Here is an 18,132-nt window from a genome sequence, read left to right as displayed (position 1 = left end):
TTGTCAGAAAGATTGTGAATCTGGTATTAAATCCTTTCATGAACATGGTGTAGTGACCATGAGTGTGGCGGTGGTCAACATTTAGGAGGCCCAGAGGGAAGTCTTCCTGGATGGGAAAACACAAAGGGAGATACTTCAGATAGATTAAACATACAACCGAATGAGGCTGAAAATGTAGACTAAGGTTATGGTCTGAAGACCTCGGTTTGGGGAGAAGTATACTTCCATAGAAAGAAGTCAGATTACGTAGATTAGGTGGGCTCAGGATTCTAATTGGGATACTGGTTAAAAGATGTTCCAGGATGTTCTGGGTCTTAAATGACAGTCTCTCGTTGAGGTCCAATCTGAAATGTTTCCAATCTGATCTGGGCTTTGGGGTTTAAAATAGGTTAGACGTAGAAGACAGTAGCAAAGGCTGACCTGATGAAAGATGTTTTTGGCTTCTCTGTTTATGCCTCTTTGGGTTTGCGCTGCTCAGCAGCTGTCTCAGAATGTCTGTCTCCTAGCTTCTCTCTTAATGGCTCTCCACATCCATATCTCTGAGAATCTGTCGGTCATCTCTGTTCCTCTCAATCTCTTCCTCGACATATTTCTCTGCACATGGCTCTCAGAATCTCCGTCTTTGGATATCCATGTCTGGGTTCTAGAATCTGGTTCTTTGTCCCTGCCTTCGTCTGTGTCTGTACTGTAATTATCTCTTTTTCCAATTGAACTTTTTCCAACTTCCCTCTCATAAGGCATGAACCTTTTATTATTCCTCTGGTTATCCCCAGTGCCCCGCACAGAGCCTGGCATATAGGAGTCTCTCAGATATAAACATATGAATGTTGAATGGAGGCTTTTTCCGAGGAGTAAGGTACACACTCTCAATCTCCTGTCCCCCTCCCCCCAGCGGAGCTGGCCGTCTGCCCAAAGGCCGGAGGTTGTGGCGGTGCGATGCTGCTACTCGTTGTTTTCTCCCCCGGGTGAAATAACTCTCGGCCGGGACCTTGCCTGGGCCTGCTCTCGGGTCTTGGACGCTAACCGCCGACACTCGCCGTTTGTCCTTCGCCGCTGACAGCCAGCCTCGCCGGCCCCGCCCCGCGGCTCTGCCTCGGCCAACCAGCGACCGCCCGGCAGTCCTGCTTGTAGAGAGGCCAGCGCAAGATGGCTGCTGCGTGTCGGAGCGTGAAGGTAACCGGGTCTTCGCCCCTGCTTCTTGCCCCTCTGCACCCGCTGGGACGGCGCGGCCGTAGAACTAGGGGGGAGAGATCGGTGCTGGGAGAAAGGGTTACTCTTATCGAGGCCTGCTGTTGCGGCGATTGGCCTCGGGAGGTGAAGGTCAGCTCTCTGGGGCACGTGCATGCGGGGTGTCTGGATGGGCTTTTTGGGGATGAGACACCCAGAGGTCCCATCGTTAAAGTGAGGAGGCACATCTGGGTTAAACCGCAGGGGTGACCGGGAGCCTCCCTCGCAGAAGCCTGGAAAATGGGCAGATGCAAGGGTGGGGGTGGTCTGTACAGTATAGTTGTTGACCGTGCCCCTCTTCACAGGGTCTGGTCGCCGTAATAACTGGTGGAGCCTCGGGCCTAGGCTTGGCCACGGCGGAACGACTGGTGGGGCAGGGGGCCACTGCTGTACTTCTGGACCTGCCCAACTCGGATGGGGAGGCCCAGGCCAAGAAGTTAGGGAAGAACTGCGCCTTTGCCCCAGCGGACGTAAGTGGGATTACCTCACCTCTCCCATGGGGTCCCTTTTCATAAGGGTACCGTGTATGTGGGCAGTGGACCCATCTCCTTTTCCCTTTTGGCCTGAGCCGTTTTCAAACGCCTGCGGTAAGGAATTTCTAAAGCTGGGTTTCACAACGCGGGGGGGAGGGTTGGGAATTGGCCATATCAGAATCTCCTCAAGGAAGTATGTATAGTTTGAAAGTGCATATTGTGCCCTGTAATTTTATATTTGCAAAGTCAAAAAACTTTTCATGAAACAAACTACAGAAGTAAAGCTTGACGAAATTATCTTAGCAGGTAGGGGTACAAAAAAGCTAGTTTATCTTCATATCAGTAATTCTCAAAACTTCTCTGATCCACAGCAGTTGAGAATCTCCAGGGGTATGTGAATTTATCAGAAGAGGGTATGGATTTCAAAAATGTTTTGAAACACTGCTCTGTATTACCTAACATTTTCACCTTTGTCCCACTCTCGAGTTTTCTTTCTCCTGGCCTCTCCCTTGCTTACACAATTCTCTTGTCACTCGAAGAGTGAGCCTGCCTTGCCCTCCCCTCCTCAAGATTTAGTGGTATGTGTGTGATGGGAGATGAATACCTTCTCCACTTCTCCCTTTGAAGGTGACCTCAGAGAAGGACGTGCAAGCAGCCCTGACTCTAGCAAAAGAAAAGTTTGGCCGTGTGGATGTGGCAGTCAACTGTGCAGGCATTGCAGTGGCCAGCAAGACATACAACTTAAAGAAGAGCCAGGCCCATACCTTGGAGGACTTTCAGCGAGTTCTCAATGTAAGGCCTTAGAGGTTCTCCAGGGGCAGTAGTAAGAAGTATCTGGCTGTGGGTGTCCCCAAAGCTTTTAGGGGACAAAAGGCTGCTTCTGCTTTAGGTCCTACACCATGTCTCTACTGGTCCTCCAGGTGAATCTCATAGGCACCTTCAATGTGATCCGCCTGGTGGCTGGTGAGATGGGCCAGAATGAACCAGACCAGGGAGGCCAACGTGGGGTCATCATCAACACAGCCAGTGTAGCTGCCTTTGAGGGCCAGGTGTGTGAGTAGGGGCAAGGCTTGTGCCTTGGTGACTTGTTGGGGCCCTTCCCCCTATGACCTCCACTCCTTCTCCAGGTTGGACAAGCTGCATACTCTGCTTCCAAGGGGGGCATAGTGGGCATGACACTGCCCATTGCTCGGGATCTGGCTCCCATGGGCATCCGGGTGATGACCATTGCTCCAGGTAGACATATCCCCTCCCTGCCACACCTGGGATTGGATGGGATCCGTGGGCAATTGAGAGGGGAAGGTATTTACCATCTAAACAGCAGCAGCCTTCTATCTCTGGGCATAGGGAAGCACCACAAGTAGGGTTAAGGTGAGGAGGGACCAGGTAAATATGAAAGCGAGGGTGGGTCTCTGACTCTGGTTGTCTTGTCTAGGCCTATTTGGCACTCCGCTGTTGACCACCCTCCCAGATAAAGTGCGCAACTTCCTGGCCAGCCAGGTGCCCTTCCCCAGCCGACTGGGTGACTCTGCTGAGTATGCTCATCTGGTACAGGCCATCATCGAGAACCCATTCCTCAATGGAGAGGTCATCCGGCTGGATGGGGCCATCCGCATGCAGCCTTGAAGGGGGAAGGCAGAGAAAACACAGGCTCCTCTGTCCCTCCTCTTCCTGGAGTACTCTACTCCAGCTTGGGAGGAAGCCCAGTAGCCATTTTGTAACCTCTGCCCACCAGTCACCCTTCGTGCCTAATAAAGTCTATTTCTCACAGGGGAGTGAGCAGCACTGTGTGCTGGGGGAACTGGCATGGGGAAGAAAGGTGAATGGGTGAGACTCTGACAGGGTTGGATGCTCAGACTCCAGGGGTGGGACGGGAAAGGCAGTACCTCACACCTTTTGTGTCCTATTACAACACGTGGCCTTGATTTTAGTGAATAACTTTATTACCTAGGGTCAAAGGTGGGGGTGCTGGCTCAGCTCTCCCACTGGGAAATGGATTGGTGGAGGGGGTCTGCATCATCTTCCTCTTTTGACTCTTAGCCTCTGTGAGCTTGATGGGGGAGGAAGGAGAGATGACCATCCTGAGCTCAGCGGCTGCTGGTGTTGAATTGCAAGTGATATTGGGCTGTAGGTTGATTGGTGTACATTACTGAATTCAGATAATTCTGCCTGTGAAAGAAATCCAGAGGCCTCAGGTGATGGGCTTTCCCTCTCTCCCTGGCCCTTGCCATCCGTCTCCACCCTCCCTTGGCATTCATCCCTGCTGCCACCCCCTAGAACTCACTGGTCTTTTTGCTACTTAGCCAGCCACTGGTCGAAGGAGCCTACTCTCCACCAAAATTCAGCACACAGCTCCCTCTCCTGCTCTTCTAGCTCCATTGCCGCCTGGGCCAAGCACATAGGCTGGCTTTCCCATTTGGTATCCAGTGCTTGTTCGGTCTGGCGCTGTGCCTCCTTTTCATGGTGTTGCACCTCCTGTACTTTCCTGATGGCAGCTCTCTGCTCTGCAGTCATGCCCTTCCAGCAATAGGGCAGGACCCTGTGCGGAGCCATAGGGTTTTGGGCGACCTGGGGGCTCTCAGTCAGTAGGTCACTTGTGATCTGGTTTTGGATCTCCACGAAGTTGGCCTTCCGTTGGTGCTGATGCTCATGGCGCTGCTGCTTAGCCATCTTAGCTACCTGGTGGGGCCCCCGAATGTGAGCATTTGGATGCCCAGCCTCAGGGAACTCTCAGTCACAGGGGAGGGGGAGACATGGCCCTACTCTCCTCCATCTCAGGGAGAGAAGGAACAGATACTGCATGGCCTTTGAGTGACTTAAGGTGGGGGAAGGGGTGGAATAGGCAGGGAACTCCCCTGCCCTCTGGAAGCCCTTAGACTAAGAGGCTGGGGAAGGGAGGGCAGTGTTCTGTTCTCAGGTCATCCTGAGTCTGGAGGTGGGGAAGGGGACCTTCTGACCTAAGAGGGCCCTTGGGTGAAGGGGGAAATCCTCAGGTAGATGAGAGGGCTGGTGTTAATTCGAGAAGGGTTGTGAGGGGAAAGATGTGGCTGAGGTTCCCCAGGACTTTGTTCAGGGGACTGGGGAGAGCCGGGTGCACTGGATGGCTCTGGCCATACGTACCTGGGCCTTGTTGGAGTTGGCCTTGGCAGACATTATGGCCTTGCGGCAGCACTCCTCCAGCTTGGCCAGCTGGGTGGCCCGCAAGTCCATGGCTAGGCGCAGCTGTTCACTGAGCGTATCTACACAGAGAAATATGGTCAGGGCACTGTACTGGCTTGCTGCATTCCTGGTTCACTCATTCAGCCATTTGTTCAGCGAGCTTTGTGGATGTATGTGTATGTATGTTTGGGAAGGGGGTAATGTCCTCATTGGAGGGATGTGTGGAAGGAGCTACTCTTTGGGGCTAGGGATAACCAAAGTGACAGCAACAAGAATTTCTCAGGTGCCTCACTGAAAGATGCCTCCAATGGACCTGAGTCTCAATGCAGCTCTGTTGCTTCTGGGCTGTGTGACCTTGGGGAAATCATTTCATCTCTGAGCCTCAGTCTAAGGGCCATGTGTTGGGTTCTGAGGATACCAAGGAATTAGATCCTGTCCTCAGAGAGCTCCTTGTCTAATGGAGGAGATGGATCAAATGTAGATCATCATACCACAATGTGGTAAGGGCAATGACAGAGATGTGTGTAGGGCATTAAGAGAGCTTTGGGTGAGAGGAAGGCTTCCAGGAGGAGGTGATCCTTGAAATACATGTTGCATATAGTCAGAAAGGGCAAAGGGCATTCCAGGCTGCAAGCACAGCATGAGCAAATGTATTGAAACTTTGCTTCAATCCAACCACACCAGTCTCCTCGCTGTTTCTTGAACATGCCAGACGTTCCTGCCTCAGGGATTTGCAGTAAACGTTGCTCTTGTCTCATGCTCTTTTGCCTCCCTCAGGTCTTTGCTCAAATGTTACCGCCTCAGTGAGGCCTTCTGACTCTCCTACCTAAAATTGCCACCTGCCTGCCCCCAACATTTATCCTCCTTCTCTGATTTATTTTTCTCCCTAGCATTTGTCACCATCCAATACACCCTACAATTTACTTATTTTTTTTTAAGTAACAATTCTTTATTTTTTTTTTTAGAGGGGGTTGTTTATTTATTTATTTATTTATTTGTGGCTGTGTTGGGTCTTCGTTTCTGTGCAAGGACTTTCTCTAGTTGTGGCAAGCGGGGGCCACCCTTCATCGCAGTGCGCGGGCCTCTCACTGTCGCGGCTTCTCATATTGCGGAGCACAGGCTCCAGACGTGCAGGCTCAGTAATTGTGGCTCACGGGCCCAGCTGCTCCGTGGCATGTGGGATCTTCCCAGACCAGGGCTTGAACCCGTGTCCCCTGCATTGGCAGGCGGATTCTCAACCACTGCGCCACCAGGGAAGCCCTACTTAATTATTTTTGTCTATTGCCTGTCTCTCTCGTCACTAGAAGGTAACCCTTGTGAAAGCAGGGATTTTTGTCTGTTTTATCCACTACCATGCCCTAGCACCTGCATCACAGCCTGGCACATAGTAGGTGCTCAGTAAATATTTATCAAATGAATGAAGGAAGTCAAGAAACAGCATGGTCTGTATCTTAAATTACAAATAGTCCGCTCTTCCTAGAGCATAAAATGCAAGTGACTAGGGAGCTCTACAGGGGCCAGACTAAGGACTAAAAACTTGACCCTGAAGGTGGTGGGGAACATGGAAGGATTTTAAGTAAGGGGGTGACACAGATTTGCATTTTAGAAAGCTCCTTTTGGTGGCCAGTATAGAGGACAGTCAGGCTGGTGGGAGACAGTTGAGGTAGGGAAGCCATCTTGGAGGCTAAGGCAGTAGGCCAGTTGGGAGGGCTCAAACCAGGCCAGTGATGGAAAGGATGGAGGGGAAATATATGGAGGTTACATCAGCAGTACTTGATGGATTGGATGAGGGAGTAAGGGAGAAGAAAGACTTGGATGCTTTCCAGGGTCCTGGCTGGGATGACTCCATGCATTGTGTGGCCACCACTGGAACTAGAGGATACAGAATTCAGAGCAGGTTAGGGAGCACTGATGAATTGTTTAGGAAACTGAGTTGGAGGTGGTCCACAGGCACCTGGATATCTGATTCTGCAGGTAGAGAGTCCTCAGCACAGAGGTGGCGACATTTTAGCTGAAACCAGAATGAGGACCGAGGGCGCCTGAGGCAAGTATGCAGGGTAAGGAGTGCGCCAGGGACAGAGTCTCAAGAAGGAAGAAAGAAGGAAGGAAGAAGTAGAAGGAAGAGGAATCCATAAAGGGCAGACAGAGGAGGAATGATCGGAGAGCTACAAGCAGAATGTGCTGTCACAGAAGCCAAGGAAAAGAGAGGTTCAAGAAGGAAGATGTGATCAGAGTCAAGTGTAGCAAGAGAGTCCCAGTCAAGGAGAAAAGACTGAACAGAGCCTCTTGTACCTGATAACATAAAGGGCATTGATGATTTTAGTAAGAGTAGTGTCAGTGAAGTTGTGTGGGGAGAAATGAGATCTCAGGGGTTGAGGTGTGACTGGAAAGTTCGGAAGGAAAGAGCAAGTGGAAGCAGATTTTTCAGAAAGTACGGCTGTAAAGGAAAACAGCTAGCTCACAGCATCTAGAGGAATCACAGAGTGGAGGGAGACTTTTGTTTTTTTCTTAAGAAGGGTTAGACACAAGCATGCTTACAGCCTTCACAGAAGGGGCCAGTGGAAGGGCAAGTGTTGAGAACCCAGTGGGGAGTACCTAAGGTAGCACAGCCTATGTGGGAGGCAGGGGGAATGGGGTCCAGAGCATAGGCTGAGGGGTTGGCTCTGGAGAGGCACAGGGACACAGATTTCAGAGACTGGAGGGCGGGGGAAGGGAGGATAGGGGTGCCTTGTTTCATTTCACTCTTTGTAGCAACCCAGAGAGGAAAGATCAGCCCCATTTTTCAGATGAGGTCCAGAGGTGAAGTAAAATGCCCAAGGTTACACAGCCAGCAAGTAGTAAGTTGGGATTTGAATCCAGATCTCTTGAGGAATCAGCCCATGCTCCTTCCATGACACTACACAGACCCTCTCCCAGCATTCTGCTGTCCCTGTTGCCTTGCTCTACCTTCTCGTACACCTGCCTGCTGCCATTGGGCAGCTGGCCCCTGGTTCCACTGCAACTGTTCTGACAAAAATCACCAAATACTCCTAATTTCCAAATCTCATTTTCCAAATCTCATTTTCAAGTCTCATTCTTTTCCTATCTGAACTTCTCTGGGGCATTTGACGTTATTGATGACTCCCTCTCTGAAACTTCTCCCTTGGCCTCTGAGTCCCCAGTTTCTCATAGTGACTGACAGCAAGTGTGGCGTAGCGGTCAAGAGTGCAGGCTCTGGAGCCAGCCTGTCTGAGTTCACTTACCGCCTCCATCACCCACTAGCTGTATGATTTTGGGCAAGTTATTTAACATCTCTGTTCTTCAGTTTCCTCCACCGAAGGTATGGATACTACTAGTACTTGCCTCATAGGGTTGTTGTGAGGATAAAATGAGTTAATACATGGTAGAAATCTTGGCACAGTGTCTGGTACACAGTAAGTGCTCAGCAAAGGTTAGCTCTTCCTTTTGCTACCCGCTCTGCCTAGAATGACCTTTTCTCATTCCCACTCTCTGCCTTGCCGAAATTGTACCCAACTTTCCAAAATTGGCTCCTGACAGCGGGCCTGTGCCAACCCCCTACCCTGCCTCCCTTCCCTTGTGGGAACTGACCACTCCCATATTGATATTCCCTCCATGTCCTATATATACTTCTATCACAGTACCTCTCATAGTACCTAATGCAGTGTTAAAGTATAGATATGTGCTGGTAAATGACTTGTGCATGTATCTTTTCCTCTTACTCTACACTGATTTTCTGGAAGGCATGGTTCTGTGGGTTCCTGGAGGGTAGGGTGCCTTTCTTGTTTACTTTGGTCTTCAATTGTTCATCCAACAATGATTTATTGAGCTCCTGACACTGTGGCAGACAATGTACTAGGCAACTGGGATATAGGGGTGGAAATGAGATATGTGGTTCATCTTCAGTGAGCTGACATTTTGGGGAGAAGACAGACATTCCACAAATACTTTCAGATACTTAGTTACCTCCATGATAAGCGGTATAACAGAACAGGGTGCTATAACGGGTGGTTTTAAAGGTGAGCAGCGTGAGTAGATAAGAGATGGTCCTTGCCCGTGAAAGGCTTACTCTAATGGAAGAGGGGGACATGGCCACAGATGTCATAGTAATATTGATAGTAGCTACTGGTTATTGAGCACTGACGCTTGTGCTTTACTTACAGTATCTCATTTCATTCTCATACGAGCTCTATGTTGTATGGATTAATTTCCTCATTTTAAAGATAAGGAAACTGAAGCACAGAGAGGAAAGTTCATTTGCCCAAACCAGCTAGTAAGCAGCAGAGCCATTAGGTTTGTCTTCACTCTGCTGCCTCCAGGTAATGGCTGATTGGGGATCAGCGGCTATACTGTCAGTTGATGAAGGAAGTCAGGGAGGTTGGGGCCTGCTCAGTCTAACCTTTCAGCATCAGCCCCTATGGGTAACTGGACCTCCCCACACAGTTCTGGTCTTCTGGGCGCTGTATCCAGCTCAGGATGACTCCCCACTAGGCCTCAGGTCACAGCCTGGAGGGCCCCGCTGCTTACCTGCACAGTTCTCCTCAACTCTGGCTTGCTGTTGCTGTTGCTCTTGCAGTGGCCTCTCGAGGCTGTGCATGAACTCCTCCTGCTGCATTCTCAGGCATGTGGCCCTGTCCAAATCTTCCCAAGAGAAGCACTGCAGGCTGGCTGGGCCCCAGTGGGGATCATTGTCACCAAGATGAGCTGGAAACTCCCCCCAGAGTGGGTCTGAATCCCAAATGTCAAGTTCACGCCTTTTCTCGAGCTGCTGCTTCTGCTTCCGAAACTCTTGCATTTTCTTGTCCAGCCGATGTGTCCGTTCTGCCTGTTCCTTCTCTAGCATCTGAGCCACCATATCATACTGCACCTGGTTGGTACCTGGGGGTGGTGGGCAGGGGCATGGAGAAGGCCCCACGGGAGGGACAGAGCCCACTCAGCACAGCCACTGTTCCCAAAGGCCAGTCTGGTTTGTCTTACCACACCCCAGGCCTCAGGCCCCACTCCGAAGCAGAACTGCCCTGCCTTATCCCACTCAGGCCCTTGCTTTTCCCCTTTGGCTGGCCCCTGGCCTTGGGCTTTTACCATAAGCTGCCACCTCGCTCTGCTGTTTTGCCTTCCGAAGCTTTTTCTCTTCCGCCTGGCTGTTCAGGGCTTCAGCATCCACCTGATCCCAAAGAAATGAGTTAAATCAAGGTATGGGCCCAGCAGTGGGCCTTGAATGCTCTAACACAGACTGCTCAGAATTTACCTGCTTCAGAATCCTCCTATAGGATCCCCAGTACCTACTGGATAATGTTCTACCATCTCGGCATGGTTTGTAAGTCCCTCAGTGGTCTAGCCTCTTCCTCTGTCTCCAGCCTCATCTCACCCTCTTCCCCTCTCCCACCCTCAGGAGCTCTGCTTACAGTTCCCTGCACATCTTAGGCTGTTTCATACTGATAGCCTTTGCTCCAGCATCTCCCTCCACTTGGAACACTCTTTCCTCCCCTCTTTACCCAAACTCCTATTCATCCCTTAAGACCAGCTCAGACTTCACTTTCCTGACCCCTCCAGCAGGTGCTACTCCCATAGAATCTAGGGCCCACTGCCCACACTATAATGAAGTTTGCCTCTATTGATTATCTCCTACACCAGACTGTGAGCCTGATAAGGGCAGAGACTGGGCCTTAGTCAGCTTTGTATCCCTACTGCCCAACCCAGTGCTTGGCACAGAGCAGGCCCTGAGGAAACGCTTGCCAACTAGATCTCAGTCACACCACTCATCACCCAGCCAGCAATCTATTTTTTCTTAAACTATCAATATTTTCTCTTTATTTTGATTATAATTCATTTAAAACGTTTCAAAATAGTGCAAAAGGGAATACAGTTTAGTGAAGAGTAAGTGTCCCTCCCATCTCTGTCCCTCAGGCTGGTTAACAGTTTATTTTTTTAAATATATTTATTTATTTTATTATTTATTTGGCTGCACTGGGTCTTAGTTGCAGCACGCAGGATCTTCGTTGCAGTATATGGGATCTTTTAGTTGTGGCATGTGGGATCTAGTTCCCTGACCAGGGATCGAACCTGGGCCCCCTGCATTGGGAGCGCGGAGTCTTAGCCACTGGACCACCAGGGAACAGTTAACAGTTTCTTATGTAGCCTTCCAGAAAGAGTTTAGGCATATGCGTGCAATACCAAATATTCTTTTTTCTTTTTTAATAAATTTATTTATTTATTATTTATTTATTTATTTTTGGCTGAGTTGGGTCTTTGTTGCTGGGCGTGGGCTTTCTCTAGTTATGGCGAGTGGGGGCTACTCTTCATTGCACCTTGTTGCGGAGCACGGGCTCTAGAGCACAGGCTCAGTAGTTGTGGCGCATGGGCTTAGTTGCTCTGCGGCATGTGGGATCTTCCCGGATCAGGGCTCAAACCCATGTCCCCTGCATTGGCAGGCAGATTCTTAACCACTGCGCCACCAGGGAAGCCCCCAAATATTCTTTATAGACTTCTTTCGGCTCCATTTGCCTGTCCCTTGAGAACCAGGCCACTTGGCCCTGAGCTGACTGGAGAAGTCAGCTGTCACTGGCTCCTCTTCCCCCAGTCTCTTCCCCTGCACCCCCAGTCCCCTTTCCCAGGCCCTTCCCACATGTGGGGGTGGGTGCCTTTTCACCCTCCTCCTTCCTTTCTAGCTCTACAGTCTGCTTGAATCAGGGAGGGGCTGTGATGGGCACTGCTATGTTCCTCTCCAGGTGCAAGAGTGAGGTGGCCCCTGGTCCAGAGAATGTCCCCGCTGCCCACTCACCCGCATTCCTCTGGTCCACACATTGAAGAATAGGCCCTGTTGCTCCTTTTCTTGATTTCTTCTAGCCTCGATGGCTGCCACCTCCTTGGGATCTGGTGGTGGGTCTACCTTATACATCTGGAGCAAGGGTGAGGTGAATGGCCAATCAGTGCTAACCATCCTCCTTGACTACACCCCCACCCCCATTCCTTTCTCCCCACAGTATCTCACCAGTTATTGATTCCTACTGATTTTACTTCCTGACATATTTCATATCTGTGTTCTCCATCTCTGCTGTCACCACCCTAATTCAGGCCTCACAAGCTGGTGCCAGACAATATTCCCAGGAGCCTCACTGGCCTCCCTTGCTCCAGTGTTATGCTCTCTACCTCTTTCTCTGCCTTGGCTACTGAAGTGATTTTTCTGAAAACAAATCTGACCATGGCACGCCTCAGCTTAAAACCCTTAAAAGCAGCTTTAAAGCAAATGGTTCCCCAGTGTTTACAAGATCAAGTCCAACCCCCTTTGCCAGATTTATGAGTCTTCATGATCTGACCCCTGCTCACCTTTCCAAGTCTCAAACTCATTTACAACATCCCTTTTGCATTATGTTCTATTTAGTTTTCCCCGTTTCAGTAAATGCCACCACCATTCCCCCTTTATTTTTATTACTTATTCTCCAGTCAAATGAAAGGCTAGAGGGCTTCAATTTGCCTGTGTTCCTTCATATTTTGGGAGGCCCACTTTTGGCACGTGAGCCAGCCAAAGCCACAGCCCAAACCACTTCTGCTAACTTAAATCTGATCATGTCTTGCACCTGCTTAAAATCCTCCCCTGGCTTCCTACTGCACCTAGAATCAGATCCAAACTCCTTACTGTGGGCTTTCAAGATCTGGTTCCTGCACACCTCTCCAGTTCATCTCATGCCTCCCTATCCCTTGCTTACAGTGCTCCAGGCACACTGGCTTCCTATCAAGTCCTCCAACACTACAACTGTTCCCACCTCAGGGCCTTTGTACACTGTGTTCCTTTGTTTGGAACACCATTCTTCAACTCCTCATATAACTAGTTCCGGTCTCTCTCTCTCTCTCTCTCTCTCTCTCTCTCTCTCTCTCTCTCTTTTAACCATTTTGTAACTAAAATATTTGATGCATACAGGAGAATATATATAAGCCATATGTAAGTTAGGAAGCATGATAAAAGAGACCCATGAACCAACTCCCCAACTTAAGAAATAGTGAATGATCAATACTATTGAAGGGTCTTATGTCTCTCCTCCCTCATCCTTACCCTAAGAGATAACCACTATCCAAAGTGTTACCATTCCCTTACTAATATGCATTAATATACTGTGTGTGCGTAATTCCCTGAACAATATTTTAAAACATTTTCTTGTCTCAGAATTTTATGGAGTATCACACAGTATGCATTCTTCTGCATCTTGCTTTTTTCACCCATGTTCATTCTATCATTTAATAAATATTTATGGAGTACCTACTGTCAGATGATCCTTTAAGCATTTGGGAGACATCAAGGAGCAAAAGTGACAAAAATCTGAGTCCTTGTGAAAGTTACTTTCTAGTGGGGACAGACAGACTATAGAGAGTACATTAAACAGTTTGTAAGAAGATGATACGTGCTTCGGAAAAAAATATAGAGCAGGATAAGGGGAATTGGAACTGCCAAGAAAGTGGGGGGCGTGTTGCAATTTTAAATATGGAACTCAGGGGAGGCATAACTGAGAAGGTAATATTTGAGCAAATACTTGAAGAAGGTGAGAGAGTCTCCTATGCAGATAACCAGGAGAGCACTGCAGGCGGAGGGAACAAGTGCAAAGGCCTTAAGGTGGACAGAAGAGGCACACGTTCAAGGGGACAGCAGGGAGGCAAGGAGGAGTGGGAAATGACATTAGATAGATTGGGTGGGGGGGTGCAGAGCATGTAGGACTTTATAGACCATTGTAAAGGCTGTGGCTTCTACTCTGAGAGAAATGGGCAGCCATTGGAGGATTTTGAGCAGTGGGAGTGATGTGTCCTGTCTTTGATTTTTAAAGGATCGCTCTGGCTGCTGTGTTAAGAATAGACTGGAGGGGAGGGGAGGCAAGGCTAGAGGCAGGGAGACCAGACAGGAGGCTATTGCAGTCGTTCAGGCAAGAGATGATGATGACTCACCAGGTTGGTAGCAGCGGATGTAGCAAGAAGTGGTCAGATTCTGGATATATTTTGAAGGCAGAGCCAACAGGACTTCCTGATGGATTGGATGTGCTGTGAGAGAGCAGTGTTAAGAATGACTTCAAGGATTTTGGCTGGGGCAGTCAGAGGAGTTGCTATCAACTGAATAGTCTGTGTGGGGAGAACAGAATGGGATGAGGATCTGGAGATCAGTTTTGAAGTGTTGAGTTTGAGAGGTTGATTAGATACCCATTGATAGCATACATATAGTATGGTAAATTTTGTTATTGTTCAAAAAGATTTGCTGTTGGGAATTCCCTGGTGGTCCAGTGGTTAGGACTCTGCGCTTCCACTGCAGGGGACACAGGTTAGATCCCTTGTTCCCTCGTTGGGGAATTAAGATCCCAGAAGCCCCATGTGGCCAAAAAAAAAAAAAAAAAAAATTTGCTGTTCCTCCTTACAGAAGGATTCTATATCCTTATCTTATTGTCCTCAAGGTTAGCCACATGATCTGCTTTGCCCTCTGCAATGTGAGAATTGACATGTGCCATTCCCAAGCAGAACTAAGAGCCATTACATGATAGCCACTTTCCCTCTTCACTCTGCTGTGGGACCGGCAATGTCCCAGGTGAGCGCTGCCCCTTCAGCCTCAGTCCTGGAGTGATGACAGAGCAGAGATGTAGCCAACCCACAGTGGACAAGAAGCAGGAGTGAGAAATCTTTGTTTTTATGAACTGCTGAGCCTTAAAAAAACATGTTTTTAAGAGTTTATTTGAGCAAAAACAAACCGGGCAGTGTCAAACCAGAAGTGGTTAAGAAGAGTTCAGGGAAAGATCTTTAAAGAGAAGAGATGGAAAGCAAGGAAATTATTTGATTGGCTATAGCTGAAGCGCTTGCTTTATTTGAGAAAGCCTAGGTGGCTGTTTGGATTGGTTGTCCTTAGGTTTTTTTTTTTTAAACAGTTTTTTTTTTTGATAATTTTATTATTCTGCTTCTGTATAGCAAGACCTTACCTAACTGGAATTTAGTTAACCAGCAACCTCACCCACCCATAACATAGCTTGAAACTAAAAATAAACAAAAATAGATCACTTAAACAAAAGCTCTTGCTCCTCATTTATAGAAGGCTTTCTCAGGGCCTCTGTCAGAAACAATTTGTTCTTATGTAGCACATATTTTTACTAAGCTTTATATAGCCTATGATTTTATTTTATTATTTTTTCTTTTTTTTATTGTCATCACAGTTAACATTTACTGAGTATTTACTGTAAAGGTGCAATTATAAGCATGTTGTATTAGTAACTCATTTATTAGGTTGCACCATATGAAAATGCTGATATTTGACTATTTTTGACCTACTAGTATTCTTCTTAATATTTCTATGAAGTAGATATTATTTTTTTTTCACAACTCACACACACACACGTTTAAACAGTTTTTTAAAGGCTACTTTCCATTTACAGTTATCACAAAATATTGGCTATATTCCCCATGTTGTACAATACATCCTTGAGCCTATCTTACACCCAGTAGTTTGTACTTCCCACTCTCTCACCCCTATATTGCCCCTACCCCCTCACTGGTAACCACTAGTTTGTTCTCAATATCTGTAAGTCTGCTTCTTTTATGTCATATTTACTAGTTTGTTGTATTTATTAGCTTCCACATATAGCTGCTGAGATTTTGAGGTTGTTTGTAACCTCAGCATAATTTAGCCCATCCTGATATAAGGAATTTAAAGCTATGAGGCAGTGAGAGATCTCTAAGGGACTGTAGATAGTTAAGAATGCCTCAGGGGAGACAGGGAGAGGAGGAGCCAGCACTGGAGGCTAAGGAGTGGCCAGTGAGGTGGGAGAAAAAACGGGAATGCCTGAGAAGCCAAGTGAAGAAAGTGCTTTTGGGAGGAGAGAGTGAGCAACCGATGATGGGTTAAGTAAGATGAAGATGAGAACTGACTAATTTGAAGGGGAGGGTTGCTGATGACCTTGATTAGAACATTCTTGGTGGGGCCTGACTGAACTGGGTTCAAGAGAGACTAGGACTCTAGTCAAACAACCCAGTTTATTTATTTTTTAATTGCAAGAGGAAAAGAGGAGGGACTTGTAGATTAAAAGAGACTTATATATACAGGTGGAAAAGCTTCCCTAGCATATACCTAGGAGCGGAAGTGCTGGATCATAGGGCATAAGCCTATTTAAACTTTCCGAGATAATGTTGTTTTCCAAGGAGATTGTACCAATTTATACTTTCACTATAGCGTATAAAAACTAGCCACTCCACATCCTCAGCAACACTGGATATTACAGACTTTTTAATTTTTGCCAACTTGTGGGTATAAAATTATAATTATCAGTTTTAATTGGAATTTTCCTTATTGCTAATGAGGTTGTAACATCTTTTCATGTGTGTTTTGTCCATTTTTCTTTTTCTGTGAAGTGCCCATTCATATCTTTTGCTCATTAAAAAAAAATCAGTTTGTCCTTTTCCTATTAATTTTAGGAGTTCCTTATGTATTCTACACACTAATCATTTCTTAGTTTACCTGTGGCAAACATCTCCAATTTGTGGCTTGTCTTTTCACTTTATTATTATTTTATAATAATTTTATGGTAACAGTTGATACACACAAAAGAATATGGTTAACACATGTAAGTTATGAAGTATAACAACAAAATGAACACCTGTGAACCCTCCACAGAACCCAGAAAATAGAACAGTATCAATACTTTAGAAGCTTTCTGTGTGCACTTACCATCTTTTCACTTTATGTTGTAATTTGGAGGAATCTGAATGTAGTCAAATTTACCAATCTTTTCCTTTAAGCTCAAAAGTTTTTATTATTTAAGAAATCCCCTGAGGTCATAAGGATAGTCTCCTATATATTCTTCTAAAATTTCTAAAGTTTTGCTTTTCTCATTTAAGTTTTTAATCTATTTGGGAATTGCATTTTGTATATGGTGTGAGAAGTAGGGATCCAATTTGATTTTTTTCCCCCCAAGCTCCATTTCATCTTAAATGGAACAGTAGTTCCTGTCAATTATATGAGATTGCTGTCCTTTGGTCATTTTATCCCCTCAGCCTGATCATGACTGTTTCTCCCAACTGAACTTCATTTGCTAGATTGCATCAACCAAGCTTTCTCACTTTCCTGGACTTGTCCTAAGACTTTAAGACTCTTCCCAGCCTCCAGACATCATTTAAAAAATAGTTACAGGAATGGCTGTGGCAGCCACCAGACCCTTTTCATGTCTAAGTCTAAGCACCAACGCCAGCCTACTCATTCCATCTGTCACGACAATATAAGGTCACACTGAAGGGAAAGATTCCACAGACAGCCTCTTGGACTGCTAAGGCCATGGCTTAGTAAAAAGCAGGTATAAGGTGATGGGGGATGAGGGGATGGAGGAGAGGGATAGAAAGATGGGAAACAGAGGGGAAGGGGACAGAAAGGGCAGAGTCAGGGGCAGAGGGAGAAAAGAGGAAAGAGGGCAACAGGGCGGTTGATAGGGGTGGAGGGCAGAGAGAGAAGAGGAAGGGAGGAAGCAAGGGACGGCAGAGGGGGATGGAGAGGAGGGAATGGGATGGGGGTGAGGCACGGAGAGAGAGAGATGAAGGGGGGAGAAGGGAAGAAGGACAGAGGTGGAGAGCACTGGCTTAGGGACCCTGACTCCCAGGGGTTCACACAAAATACCTTTCTCAGCAAGGAGTCCCAATTTTGAAGCTCCCAGGTTGGGTCTAGGATCAGGTCCAAGACTATAGCAGCTATAGCGGCAGTCTCTGAACTCTGCTTGGAGAAACAGGAGGGAGGCGGGGGATAGGGACAGTACCTCTGGCCACAGTTTTCCCCAGCCCGTATCCCAGTCGCTCCAGAGTACCCTCATCTCCATCCACGCCCCATCCCCCTTCACACCCCATCCCACCTATAACCCCACCCCACTCCACTTCCGACCCTACTCCACCCTCAGCAAGATCTGAACTCTAACACGGAATCCTCCCGCTGGCCCCTCCTTCTTGTACAGCCCTCCGCTCCCTGGGGTCCTTCCAATTCCCGACCCCGTTCTTGTTTGAGCCTTCCCGCCGGCCAGGCAAAAGCCGCAGCCGAGCTCCCACCTTCCTCTTGCCCTGGAGGGCATAATCCTGCTGTGACTCCTGGCTTGTCTCCGCAAGGATCGGCTCCTTCATACAGGTTCCCCCATCCCAACAGCTGCGGACTCCTCCCGGCCCCGCCTGCCTCCTTCCAAGACTATGTTGGGTGAAGAGGCGGTTTGCGTTGCCGTGCGACAAGAAAGAGGGGAGGGGCCCAAATGCCTGTCGTAACCTCGCGCCCTGGCAACGGATCAAGAAA

At 47.9% G+C, this 18,132-nt stretch overlaps 2 protein-coding genes across 3 annotated transcripts; one reads left to right on the top strand and one right to left on the bottom strand.

The window, feature by feature from the left end:
• The first annotated feature begins 1,048 nt into the window (after positions 1 to 1,048).
• On the top strand, positions 1,049 to 3,475 carry HSD17B10 (hydroxysteroid 17-beta dehydrogenase 10). Its single transcript, XM_036841108.1, has 6 exons — positions 1,049 to 1,173; positions 1,533 to 1,697; positions 2,328 to 2,492; positions 2,621 to 2,749; positions 2,828 to 2,936; positions 3,136 to 3,475. Exons 1-6 carry the CDS (start codon positions 1,147 to 1,149, stop codon positions 3,324 to 3,326), a joined length of 786 nt encoding a protein of 261 aa, XP_036697003.1. The 5' UTR covers positions 1,049 to 1,146; the 3' UTR covers positions 3,327 to 3,475.
• A 262-nt stretch (positions 3,476 to 3,737) lies between these two features.
• Positions 3,738 to 18,128, bottom strand: RIBC1 (RIB43A domain with coiled-coils 1). 2 transcript variants are annotated; one of them, XM_036841107.1, is made up of 9 exons: positions 17,898 to 17,935; positions 17,479 to 17,571; positions 13,788 to 13,880; positions 11,638 to 11,754; positions 9,939 to 10,020; positions 9,384 to 9,734; positions 4,821 to 4,939; positions 3,985 to 4,379; positions 3,738 to 3,869 (listed from the first exon to the last, which is right to left on the bottom strand). In XM_036841107.1, exons 4-8 carry the CDS (start codon positions 11,752 to 11,754, stop codon positions 3,996 to 3,998), a joined length of 1,053 nt encoding a protein of 350 aa, XP_036697002.1. In that variant the 5' UTR covers positions 13,788 to 13,880; positions 17,479 to 17,571; positions 17,898 to 17,935; the 3' UTR covers positions 3,738 to 3,869; positions 3,985 to 3,995. The 2 variants fall into 2 exon arrangements, with proteins under 2 accessions (XP_036697002.1, XP_036697001.1); XM_036841106.1 differs by lacking the exon at positions 13,788 to 13,880 and having other exon boundaries at positions 17,898 to 18,128.
• Between the last annotated feature and the right edge of the window lie 4 nt (positions 18,129 to 18,132).

Source organism: Balaenoptera musculus, chromosome X (assembly GCF_009873245.2).
Source record: "Balaenoptera musculus isolate JJ_BM4_2016_0621 chromosome X, mBalMus1.pri.v3, whole genome shotgun sequence".
Lineage (NCBI taxonomy): Eukaryota > Metazoa > Chordata > Mammalia > Artiodactyla > Balaenopteridae > Balaenoptera > Balaenoptera musculus.
This window is presented reverse-complemented; position numbering and strand designations above follow the sequence as displayed.